General features: G+C 32.0%; 1 protein-coding gene across 1 annotated transcript; it reads left to right on the top strand.

The window, feature by feature from the left end:
• The first annotated feature begins 10,625 nt into the window (after positions 1-10,625).
• Positions 10,626-12,752, top strand: LOC115983428 (ankyrin repeat-containing protein At5g02620-like). Its single transcript, XM_031106098.1, has 4 exons — positions 10,626-10,971; positions 11,029-11,225; positions 11,577-12,474; positions 12,664-12,752. Exons 1-4 carry the CDS (start codon positions 10,626-10,628, stop codon positions 12,750-12,752), a joined length of 1,530 nt encoding a protein of 509 aa, XP_030961958.1.
• Positions 12,753-14,183: the final 1,431 nt, after the last annotated feature.

Raw genomic sequence — 14,183 nt, 5'->3', positions numbered from 1 at the left:
TTATGCCACCATGACACTGCGATGGGATTCACAGTTGGTCTTTAATGAGGCTGGATACATCTACATCCAAGACGCAGTGAAGACCTACAAGACCTACAATCTTACTAGGGAAGACCCAGGCTCAAGAGAAATTTTCTATCACATGGCTAGGATTGATCATGATGGAGTCTTCAGACTATAAAAACACCTAAGGGACAATACAAGTGATAGGAGCTGTCCTTCATCATGGACCATTATGCAAGTCATTCCTGATGATATATGTGGTGCATTGGCCAGTGATCACGTTAATGCTGGTGATCATGATGGGTTCTGCAGACCCAATGGCATTTGTAGTACCTCAGATAATTCAAGTGGGAGAGCATTTTGCTCATGTCCTGATGAATTTTCTCCCTTGATCCAACTTGACAATTGGGCAGGGTGTAAACCAAATTTTCCATTGCCTAGCTGCCACAAGGGATGGGAAAAAAATAAAGAGCTTGTAGATTTTGTACAGCTTAAAAACGTGGACTTTCCATTCACTTCATATAAACTAGTTGAAGGATCTCAGGTCAATGAGGCAAGCTGTTGACAGCTATGCCTCGACAATTGCTTGTGTGTTGTGGCCATTTATGAGGAAAAAGGTAGTTTATGTTGGAAGAAAAAGTATCCTCTGTCCAATGGAAGACAAGGCCCAAATATTACTAGAAGAGCTCTCTTCAAGTTACCTAAAAATCATGGTTCAGATAAGAAAGACCGGTCTGTGGTAGTTATCTTGGCACTACTCCTTGGTAGCTCTGTATTTTTAATAGTCTTTTTCTTCTTAATTAGTTCTATGGCTGTTTACTACTTATACTATAAAAAGATGAAATTGGCATGGAATATTGATAGAACACTTGCAGCAAATGTGAGAAACTATACATATAAAGAACTCAAAGAAGCAACTAGGGGCTTCTAGCAAATATTGGGTAGAGGTGCTTTTGGAACAGTTTATAAAGGGTGTTTGTTTATTTAGACTCCTTAAACCAGATTGTTTAACCTAATTAATTAGCCAAGTAGTTACTTAGATTTATTATACAGATCTAGGTTAAACACATACAATTATATCACTAAGTGCAGAAAAGTAAAAAAGACAAGCGATATGATTATCTAGGAAAACCAATGAAACTGTTCAGTTTCTAGGTAAAAAACTTAAGGAGTATTTGACCTAGCCATCCTCAAAGTTTGAGAAAGCACAAAAAGTAGCTATGTGTTAGTCCTGTGTTCACATTAACACACTTACCTAAAAGACTAAAAAAAGCCCCCTTGAATTTAGGTCTTCTTGAGTAAGGCCTCATATAAAATGTAAAATGATTTTCATGGTGGTGGGTGGAAAGAGGCCTTGGATGCCAAGACCCTTGACTTTAGGTCATCTTCAACAATGCTTAGACTTTCGAAGAAAGCACAAGGTAGAATATGTGAAAGCTCCATTATATCGTCATTTTTTTTTAGAAGAGATTCAAATTATACATAGTTTTAGCTTACATTTTCTTAAACCATACATTTTAAAAATATGTAATGATTTCTCATTATATATATATATATATATATATATATATGATTTAGAATTTAATTGGTTTAGAATCTTTGATTTTTACACCCAATAATTTATTTGCCACAAAAATTAAAAACTTAGATGGACATATGATAGAAAATTAAACTCAAATTGAAATCTAATTTAGAATCTAATTGGATTTGGACTCTTCGATTTTTACACTTAATAATTCATTTGGCACAAAATTAAAAATTAAATGGGATACGTGGTGCAACATTAAGAATCCAATTAAAATCTAATTAGATTTTTTCTAAGATTTGGCTATTAATATATGTTGGAATATTTTTATATAAATTATTAAAGTTTATTATTTAAGTGAATAGATGAAATCAGTTTTCTTTTTACCAATTTCAAAGCCTTTATGTTTGTAATAATCTGTAAGTTGTTTTGTATATATATAATATTAGTATTTGAATGGCTATAAATATTCTCAATTAAATGAACATTTAGTGGCTCAATGTATATGGCAATATTTCCTTACCAAATACATTGTCATTTCCTAATGAAAACGTTTTGTCCTGATTGTCTTTAAAACGTATTTGACCACTAAAAGCAAGTTATGATATTTCCATTTATATAATTCAACTTTTTCTTGACATTATATGAGAATGGTTAATTTTTTTTTGAGAAAGAGAATGGTTAATTGTATATAGACTACTATTTTCTTTGGAATTGATCGGTCAGAGCTTTTGAAGAAGTTATTTCTAATATTAATTCCTACTATCATGAATGTTAAGTGGGTTTTTTGTTTTATATATACATATATGGCCTATATGTTCAGTTAGAATATAGAATATATGAAAATAGGATATAGGGCTGGTTTTTTCTTCTCCCCATTACATGTAGCAACAAATATTTGCATTATGTTTTCCTGTTCTTCTATCATTAAATATATATATCCCTACTATACTATATTGTGGGTAAAAGAAAAGTATTATTGAGAGCTTCCTATCTTACAAGCGGTGTAGGCTTGAAGGATAATCAGTGAAGATGGCTAGGTTGTTTTATCCTAGGGGTGGCATGCATAATGTTTAGTTTACTACACTGGAAACCTCGTAGACACGTGTATCATCTCAAGATAGTGACTTGGTCCACGCCTCAACCCCGCCATCTAAAAACGTATATGAATTGATGGTAATTTACTTCTAATGTTATGAGACTACTTTGAAGCATCATCAAGGTAATATCTCTCTATTGTTCTCTAATTTTATGTAATATTCTAATTTATGTGAATTTTGATCATTTATATGGTATGTTGAATGTAATGAAATTCAAGTTACTTATCAATTATTGTTCTTTGAAACAACAATATATATATATATATATATATATATATATATATAGAGAGAGAGAGAGAGAGAGAGAGAGAGAGAGAGAGAGAGAGAGAGTTGTTTAATGCATTTTGAGCATGAGGGATGAATTATGGGCCAGGTTTTAAAACCATATACGGATCCCACATCATTTTTACAATCCACTTTGGAAAGACACCCGAAATTTTCTCATAATCCTGTTGGGCCAATATGGTTTCATCTCAGAGGCCTATCCCTATCTTATATATTCATAGCACTTTTATCTCTTTGGTGAAAGCATATAGGCTAGGCCTTTGAATCTTTTTTCATTACTTAATGAAATTATTTATTGATTGAAAGAAAAGGAATTATCTACTTCAAACTTAAAAAAAAAAAAAAAAAAAAAAAAATTCTGATGATGGTGAATGGAAAGACACATGGATGTGAAGTTTTCACTGTTGTGGTCTAGATGTTTTTAAATAATGCAAAGTTCATAATGCCAGAGATATGGATTAGTGTTCATTGTTCACTATGAAGCACTTTTCAAGAAAGCACTTACAAGTTGAGAAAGCACAAAAATGGCACCAAGTCTGTGGCCTTTGTTGAATCCAAGTCATTTATATAATGCAAAGCTCATAATATTATTAGAATATGTGAGCTAGTCATCATTATGAAACATTTTCTAAGAAGGTGTTAGATAGGGATTAGGAAAAGAACCATTTACGCCAAAGATTTTGGGCGAGTCTTTTTGAGTTTATAGGTTTAGTTAAATAATGAAAAGCTCATAATACCATTAGTATGGACTTGTCATCAATTATGGCATGTTCTGAGAAAGTACTAATAGATACGCAATTTGAAAATAAGCACCATTGGCCCTTGACTTTAGGTCTTCTTAAGTAGGACCTAATTGCAAAACTTGAGAAAGAAAGCAATCATAAGAGTTAATTAATTAAAAAGTATTTATTCATCAAAGAAAATGAATGATCTTCTTCTACCTTTTTATTTTATACTATTAGTAAAGTATAAAATGATTTTCATGGTAGCTAGGTGGAAAGACGCCTTGGATGCCAAGTCTTAGTCTGGTCTTCTTCAACAATGCAAAGACTTTCGGAGAAATTACAAGATAGAATCTGGGAAAGTGCCATTATTTCAGTATTGGATGTAACATTTTTACTTCATGAATGATGACTTGAGAGATAGAGAGGAAAGCACCATTGTTGAATCGAGGTCAGTTTTTAAGAACATACTGGATGGTGATTAGGAAAGCACCATTGACGCCAACGACTTTGGCAGCGTCATTTTGAGTATAGATTTTATTAATAATGCAAAGCCCATAATGCAATTAGTATGGGCTGGCTAGTTGTCACTAAGCTTTTTCGAAGAAAGTAACAGATACGACACTGGAAAAGCACCATTGACGGTAAAGTATATTTTCATCAAAAGAATATGAATTATCTTCTTCCACCTTTTTATTTTATATTACTAAATTAGAAAAAGATTTTCATGGTATTGGGAGATGATATGGATGCCAAGTCTTGGTCTAGGTTTCTTAAGTCTTAACTAATGCAAAAGTGGAGATTTCTCCAGAACGTATCTTGTTAATGGATGTAACTTTTTGCTTGTTGATGGTTTGTGCGTCTTAACTAATGCAAAAACTTTTTGATGGTTTGAGGATCCGAATCCTATTTTGTTTGATGCATTTTGAGTCTGAGGGATGAATTATGGATCCCACTTCATTATTACAATCCACTTCAGAAAGACACCCGAAATTTCCTCATGATCATGTTGGGCCAATATGGTTTCACCTTGGTGGCCTAATGGCCTATCCTTATCTCATGTATTCTTAGTAGTTTTATCTCTTTGGTGAAAGCATATACGCTAGGCCTTTCAATCTTTTTTCGTTCCTTAATGAAATTCTTTATTGATTGAAAGAAAAGGAATTATCTTCTTCAAACTTTTTTTTTTTAATTTAAATATTAGTATTAAAAAAATTCGGATGGTGGTTAAGTTTTGACTGTTGTGATCTAAGTGTTATTAAATAATGCAAAGTTCAAAATGCCAGTAATATGGATGAGTGTTCACTGTTCATTATGAAGCACTTCCCAAGAAAGCACATATTTCAAGTTGAGAAAGCACCAAAATGGCCCAAAAGTCTTGGCCTTTCATTCATTTGAGGTCATTATGCAAAGCTCGTAATATTATTAGTATGTTTGAGCTAGTCATCATTATGAAACATTTTTGAAGAAGGTGCTAGATAGGAATTAGGTTGCTAAAACCATGATCTATTAATTGGGTCACCAGTCATGTGACTTGTTTAAATTAATAGTACATGTAGATGGTTAAATGACTTACATGTAATGAGTTAGAGGAGATTCCTTCAAACTAATTTTTTATTATGTGGTAATTGAAGAGATTATTTATACATAATTTTACTCATATATGACTTTGTTAATGAGTCATGTGACTTATTTAGTATTTAGTATTGTGCGCCTTAAGTCCGTGCAATGTATGACTTGATAAAATATAATTACATTTAAATTAAATTAATATTTCAGTAATATAATTAAATTGATGTTTTCTAATTTGTGAAAGAGATTTTAACTCCTAAAGTAGGTAAATTTAGATGGTTATTTAATGAGAATAAAAATCAGTTTTTTAGAATTACCAAAAAAAACATGAAGACTATTAAGGAAAATATTGATACGATGGTTATTTCTTATTTTATAAAAAAATATTCCCCTTTCATAGCTATATACACCAACATGCATAGAAATTAGAAACACTAAAATGTTCTAAAATAATAATTTTAAAAAAGAAAGAAATTACGGTAAAAATAATAACTTGGTTCTTAGCATGAAGCATCCTTCTGGAAAATTGACAGCCCCAAATCGCTAAACCAGTTGGAGAATCCTTTAGGAAAATCCACCAACGAAAGATACAAATAAACTATTTAAATAATGTAATACACATTACACAAATTCCTTGGTAATGCAAGAATTACCTCAGCTATTTCATAATCCATGTTTCAAACATGAAGAACTTACGAATGGCCTATATCATGTTAGCCAATTGTTGTGATGAATCATAAAACTTCTTACCTATATAAATTTTTTTTTGCACGTTACAGCTAAGAAGGCTAGAATTTTAAAAATTCAATAGTTCATACTAACATATGTCCTTTCTTTTTTATTTTTCTTTTTTGAGTGAAAAGATAGAACATTTGTCCTTTCGAAATCTCACTATAATCTAAAAGCTATAAAATTTCTACAAAGCAGGTGTAGATAGACTAGATAGGCTTGAATCTTGTATGAGTAAAAAGTAACCTGGGATATGGACAATAATTAAATATTTAAATAGTAACCGGGGACTTTAAAGAAAAAGTGGGTAAAGATAAGGTTATTTTAAAAAGGATTAGCAAAAAAATAAAATAAAAGAAGAAAAGAAAAGGTTTGCTAGGATTAAAAGAGTTATACAAGAGTGGTTGGCCTCACGGATAGCACATGGCTTGTATAAATCACGAAGTTAACATAAAAAATTTAGAAAAACATAAAGGTGAGACTAGTAGATAGAGCACATGGCTTGTATAAATCAATGAGAAAGGCCAAAGTTTTCTCACTTCTGGCAGAACACTTTTAAGGTAGACAAACTGAAAGAAAAAGAAGAAGAAGAAGAAGGGGAAGGAGGAAGCGAACTACAAGCACCTGAGGTGAAATTTCTGTTGCATTTTTCTTCTTCTTTATATTTTTTTATTGTCAGAGTTGTGTTTATTATAGATGAATTGTTATGCACAATTTTACACAAATTGAAAATCGTGATTTTAAGTCACGGTTTCAATTAAAAAATGAGATGTGTGTAAAATTGTGGGTAAGAACTTATTTGCAACAAGTATTACCCATCACAACTGGCATCTTACTACCAATTATCAATTATTATTATTATTTTTTATAAAACCATCACTAAAAGTGATTTTTTTTTTTGTTTTGGATTTTTTTTCTTTACTTTTAAGTTTGTTGGAAAATATTAAACTATTACAAATTTGAATACAAAATACTTAAAAATTGAAATGACAATGAATATAATGGATGACACATCAATATCAGATGAGTAATACTACAAATCAAGGAAGTCAATACCGTACCGGAGGCTATACCGGTTTGGCCAGTGGTACGATATATTTCGGATACCGGTCAATACCGGTGTACCGTTTCGGGTTTATCGTTATTATTATTATTATTATTATAATTATATATATATATATACATACTTGATTATTTATTTAGAATTATTTATAAATCTATATAAGAATCCTTAAATTTATAATAGCATATTTCTTTAAATTAATTGCTTATTTTTAATATGATTAATTTTTGCTCAAATATCAACCCAATAATGTAAATTGACATACTAGATTGTAATAATAATGAAAGATAAAAAGATGATATTAATTATTAGAAAAAAAAAACATAAAATTGCTTACCAAATGTGAGTGGCAGCCAGCCTAAAAGTCAAAGTATGTTGGAAATTTGAACTCATTAGAGTTCACGTGGGTGTGTCAGAACTCACACAAAACAACTAAACAAGAGCCACACACACAAAACTAAAACTCACACAAAACAATTAAACAAGAGCCACACACACACAGCTAAAACAGAAAGCACAAGGAGAGAGTTTAGTCTCGGTCAAAACTGAAGAAGAAGAAGAAAAATAAGAAGAAGAAGAAGCGGCTGGATGTCTTCCCCAGTTTTTCAAACACACAGTAAAGCTAAAAATTATTTCTCTCTCACAGCTTTGGCCTTCACTTGCTCTACCTCTTTCTCTCCCTTTCTTACTTTTTTTTTCATCTTCTTCTTCCTTTTCTTTTTCTTTTTTCTTCTTGTTTGTACCGGTCCGAAACATTTTTACCGGCCGAAACAGCCGGATTTCGCCGGTAAGGCCGGTATGAGGCCGGTACGACCGGTATTTTTTCCGGTACGAAACAATGGGTATACTTGTACCGGTGCACTGGTCGGTACGGTATATACCGGCCATACCGGCCGGTACGGTACGAAATTAACATCCTTGCTACAAATGCAAACTATTTTACAACATTTTTACAAATTATTGATATTATAAATTTTTATTGGTTCTCATTTGAGTCCATCACCAATATCTCTTTTTCACTCAAGGACGACTTAATGCATTTGGGTGCCTAAGGTGAAAACTAAAATTGAGGCATTTATATTTTTAAATATAACTTTGCCAAAATAAAATATTATTTAAATTCTATTATCTTTTTTTAGATGCAAAATTATTACTAATTAACATGAACCATGTAATTTTTTTTTTTTTAAAAAAAATTCTAAAAACACAAAAAATTTGACAAAACTTTTCACACCTATTGATGTGGTAGATTGATAGTGATAAGTAAGAGAATCATGTTAGTGGTGAACCTAGATGAGAACCAGTAAAAGGTGGCCAACTCAACAATTGTAAAAAATGTTGTGAATTTTTTGTGTGTATTGCTCTCTGTTTTACTTTTTGAGAAGTGCTACTTTCACAATATTTTTCACAACAAATCTTAAGTGTTGAATTATTACTAGTTTTAATTTGAACCAATGACTGAAATTATTTTTTTGTCATTACTTACAACCTATAACAATTTGCTACTTAGAATTTATTGTAAAAATGTTGTGGGTGTAACATTTCTCTTTCCTTTTTCTTTGTTTTCATTTGATAAAAAAAATATTATTTTATTTGTTGGCTAAGACTTAGGCTTAATTAATTAAAGAAATAATCATATCAGTTAAAATTTGGGGGCCTTTTTTTCTACTTGGGGCCTTAGGCGACCGCATCAATTGCTTATATAGTAGAGTTGGCATTGTTTTCACTTACCAATAATCAATTACCACATTAACTATATATAAAAGTTTTTGTAAAAATGTTTGTAGTTTTAGCATTTTCCATTTTAGATTAGATAAATTCCTTCTTACTATTTTGCTTCGTGATTAAAAAGTTGACACATTATTTGTTAGATCTCTTGTAAAATTAATAAATACCCATAATATCTTTCATATATTTCAATATAAATTTTGGTTACAAACTTAGTTATAGTCAATGGCTACAAAGTCAGTACTTCACTCAAGGATTTGGATCGGGTGCGATTGCTAGTGTATTGCACTCAGTGCAATTACCCCATCCTTACTCATAAATTTTTTTTACAACTTTCACTATTTTACTTTTTCGCACTTTATTTATTTAATAATTGAGATTGAAAATTGCTCTTTTCAACTCTCAGTCTCAACCATTGAGAGCTATTGCATCAGGTGCAATACTCTAGGTATTACACCTAATCTTAATCCCTTCACTCAATATTTTTTTATTGAATGTAAATTTTGACAAATCGATTAGATTACATTTTTTTTTTCTTATATCCTTCATGTTTAAAAAATTTCCAGAAAATCAAAGATTAATAGCTATGTCATATAATATGTTTAAACTTCTAGTTTTTGTAATCTAAAATTATGCATAAAAAACAAGTTAATATATAGATCGAATAGTAAATAACATTCAATTGACACGAAATTTGACATGTGTATTAAGAATATAAAAAACATGTAATCCGACAGTTAGATTTTCGAAACATGTAGCCATATTAATTTTTTTATTTTTTTATTGAGAATTGTAACCATTACCTACAACTAGCCAAACTTTGTCCTATATTTAATATTCATGTTATGATATTTTGATGGTGTGATAAATTTTCATTTATAGATATATTGGAGTATGATTTTCCTTAACATCACTCATATATTTAGCATGCACATTGCATCATTTTGACGGTCAAATAAATTTTCATTTATGGGTATATTTGCCTCTTTAAGTTGATCTAAGCATGTTAGTGGATTAAGAAAATGACAAAATTGGGAGTAAACTTGGTTGTAGCCTAAGACTATATCTCCACTTAATATGTTTTTATTGTATGTGAGAAATGAAAAATGTCTAAGTTTCAAGATTAGTACGAAATTTGTTATGTGTATTATAATGAGTATAAAAAATATGTAATTCAATGGTTAGATTTTCAAAAAGACATATAGTCGTGTTAATATTTTTACTCTAAATCCATGAATTTTGAGTAGTAATTGTTACAAGTACTACAAATTTTACTACATTTATCTCACAAATTGATGTGTCACCAGTTAGAAAGAGATAATTCAAAATTCCATTATGAAGTGGTTAACCACTCACCGATCACGTTCATTGCCATATTCATTTATAAGTTTCATGTAGTAAAACTTGTAGTACCTTAATATTTTCCATTTTAATATAACTAGTTTAGACTTTAGATATATGACTCATTGACCAATGAAGGATAAATTCCTATTTTTTATTAGAATATTTTAGACATCTAAAAGATGACACCAATGATGGATAAAATTCCTTTTGTAAATGGTACAGACTACTTTTTTTAATGTATAGATAAATGTTATTCTAAAATGACTTGTGAATTGAAAATATTTAATTGTAGTCATATATGAGCTTTCCAATTGAACATTTATTTCTTTTAGGAAAATAAATTTTAGGGGTAATTACAATCCATTCCCTTAAGGTTTAGAAGAATGACACTTCACCCCAAACTTGATGGGAAAAAAGTAATTAGGCTGAAGTGCTAATATTGGTTTTTATTTATTTATTTATTTATGCAGCACCTACTAATTCAAGCCACACATCCACACATCAACAAGTTCAAACCAAGAAAACCCTGCCTTTATATATCAACCTTCTTTAAAATGGATGAGAGGATGAAGCAGTTTGCTAAAAATGGAGATATTAATGCCTTTTACCAATTAATTAGAGAGGATGTAAAACTTTTGGAGCACATCGATGAGCTACCATTTGTTGATACTCCTTTACACATAGCTGCATCTACTGGGCGAATCCCATTTGCCATGGAGATGATGGGTTTAAAGCCCTCATTTGCACGGAAACTAAATCAAAATGGGTTTAGCCCTATTCACCTCGCTCTACAAAATGGACATATTGAGTTGGTGCGTCGGCTTCTACAAATTGATAGGGACCTTGTTCAAGTCAAAGGAAGGGAGCGTCTCACTCCTTTGCATTACATAGTACAAAGTGGTAAACACCATGATCTATTGGAAGAATTTTTATTGATCTGTCCTGATTCTATTGCAGATGTGACGGGGCGAAACGAGACTGCTTTGCATATTGCCCTCAAATATAATAGGCTCGAGGTTTTTAAATTCTTAGTGACATGGCTTGGAGTAATTGTTTATAAAAATGCTATATTGTATCAAAGAACAGTCCTGAACTGGAAGGATGATGAAGGCAATACTGTGTTACACATTGCAGTATCAAAAAATCAATCCGAGGCAAGTTCTCTCCAATAATATCTGCTAAGTATTATATTAGCAAAAAGAAAACATCTACTAAGTATTAGCAAAACTTGAATAAATAAAAAACACATAAAATAACCAACCATGAATAGTCTAGATGACCATTTTATTTTTTGAACCAAAACTCATTTTTTGGGTCAAGTAAATTTCTTTCTTCTTTTTTTCCCAAAATTTAAAATATAATTTAAAATGTTTAAAATTTTAGAGAGTGGTGGCCACCCTTGGTCTATGTACAGTTCTATTACATGCGTTATATATAAAAAATTATTATCCATTTGTATTAAGATAGGAGTATGGACGAGACTTAGATTGATTTACATTACACAGGCTGTGAGGCACTTACTCGCTTGGGGTTACAACTTTGTCGATGTAAACCATAAGAATTTAAAAGGTAAAACAGCATGGGATATCGTGCAGCCACAAGGAGAGAATGGAGAGAATCGGGATATCTTGCAAGGGCAAACACAAGTAGAGAATCGGGATATCTTGCAAGGGCAGCCACAAGTAGAGAACGGAGAGAATCGGGATATCTTGCAAGGGCAGACACAAGTAGAGATTCGGGATATCTTGCAAGTGCAGCCACAAGTAAAGAACGGAGAGATTCGGGATATGCTACGCCGTGCTAGAGCTAAATCGAGTTCATCTGTTTCTACATTTAATAGGTATGAAAAGTACCAAATGCTACCAGAATCAAGTTGTTTTCAGTTTTTGGAAACGGATTTTAAACGTGAAATAAGGAAATTATCAGAAGAAAGGCGCAGTATGCTTCTGGTGGTTGCAGTACTTCTTGTAACAGTCAGCTATCAAGCGGTACTCAACCCTCCTGGTGGACTTTGGCAAGATGATGGTAAGTGCTTCAATACCACTGAAGTAGGGAGTAGTCCTAATGGAACCGTTCATATGTTCAGTTATTTTCCTCCAGGAAGGAGAATCCCACCTACATACAATAAAACAGAAAATGATCCCACTTATCTGACTCTGTTCAATAGCACATTAGCGTGTGAACACAAAGCAGGGGCAGCCATTGCTTTTGAAGATGGCCTTTTTCAGGTGTTCCTTGCTTGTAATGCTATCATATTTCTGATCTCAAACTCATTAATTATTTTCCTCGTTCCAAATGGGTACATGAAGGGTCTGTTCTTCGCACTCAATGTCACCCTCTGTTTTAGCTATTCTTATGCACAACTTGCCATAGCCGGTGATCCATATAGGGCATATATGGCAGGTATTTTGACAACTATTTCGGCCTTGTTTATTTTCGTAGCACAGCTTTTTTCCTGGAAGCAATGATCAGACTCAGGGACAGCCATTGGTTTGGAAGGAAGCCCTTTTCTGATATTCTCGATTTACAGTGATTGTTCTCCTCATTCTAGATGTTGCCTACTTCCTCTAGTTTTGTTATTTTTGTTCCCAGGCTCCAGATTGGTCAAATTTTCCCACTTTGGAAAGAATCAGGCTAAGTGGTTTGCAGATTCAATCATGGGAGAAGAAATGACTGAATGAAAAAAAACAAAAAAAAAAAAAGGCGACTTTGGACTTGTATGCATCTGTAATTTGTGTCAATTTTTGTTTTCTGTTTCTTTAATACTAAAATTTAGTCTATGTTTCTATGGCATTGTTGTAGTACTTAATGTATATAGCAATAAAGTAGTGTGATTGCCTAGCATTACTTAATTTTTGAGTTTATAATCAAATTTCTAAGAGTGTTTGGTTCTAAAAGCTTAGGATATCATTGGGTGCTTTAAATTTCAATAAGATCACGTTTTGGAAGCATACTATCATGACCATGAAACAGTGGTTATAGTTATATTATTTGCAATATTACAATGAAGCTTTTAGAAAAGAATAAACTCTACTTTGAATCAGAATAAGGTAAAATCTCATTGGCTTGGTCATAATGCACAGACTTAATTAAGTATCCTTAAATGTGTATTCTTCAAAAACAAGTGAAAAACAAAACAAATAATGATTCTAGCTTAGTCTGTTCAGGACTTTGACTTTGGTAAGTTCAGCTTGCCTTGCTTTTCAGTGTAGGGTTATGCATTCAGTTATAGTACTCACAAGCATCAAACCAGTGTCTTATTTGTGTAATGGAATGGGTACTCTAGCTGGTCCATGGACTTGGAGGCAGTTGTGCTGGACTTTCAATTGTTAAAGAAGCAGATGACAAATGTGTAGGTTGGACAAACTCATTTTAGCTGAACCGTTAGCAATAGCAAATAGTGCTTCCAAAGTCATATATGAATAGCTGGAAAAACAAATAAAGCTCTTTGGTCCTTTTTTTTACACCAACATTTTGCTTTGTACTTTTGGAACTATGGTATCAAAAAACAAAAAATATTGTGCCATGGTAAGACAAGCATAGTGAAATCGTAAAATCATATCATTATGCCACCCTCTATCTACAGGAGAATAAAAATTAAAATCCATTGCTGTCAATCTAAGCAATGGAAATATAAAAAGCCATTCAGTTGAATATCACGTCCCTTGTTATAGGCAATGTGTTCTGACACTGTTCACTGAACTCGTCCTCGGTTTTGTTAACTAAACAATTAGTCATATGACTATGAAGTGGTTCACTTGTATATGAGCCATGTTCATGTATAAATATTTGTACTTGCTCAAACAGTGAAAGAATATAAATTAGTAGTCCTTGTTGTGCTGCAGAAAATTGCAGCTTCTTTCTCTACTGAAAAGTGCTGGTTTGTTGCAACCTTAAAAAAAAATTTGCGCGTCTTATCTGCTGGAATGTACAGCCTAGCATTAGTTTTTTTCCCTTTCCAAATGAAACTCCCTGAGTCCCTGTCAAGCATCATTTTATAGTACAATGTCTGTCTCCAAGTACTTCAACTAGCAAATAGATAAGACTTAAGCAATCAAGCCCGTGTAGGCTTTAAAAAATCGGATGATTGTATAAGTAGAAACTAAGAATAT

This window comes from Quercus lobata, chromosome 4, assembly GCF_001633185.2.
Source record: "Quercus lobata isolate SW786 chromosome 4, ValleyOak3.0 Primary Assembly, whole genome shotgun sequence".
NCBI classification, from domain to species: Eukaryota; Viridiplantae; Streptophyta; class Magnoliopsida; order Fagales; family Fagaceae; genus Quercus; species Quercus lobata.
The sequence above is the reverse complement of the archived record's forward strand: the minus strand, read 5'-3'. Positions and strand labels throughout refer to the sequence as shown.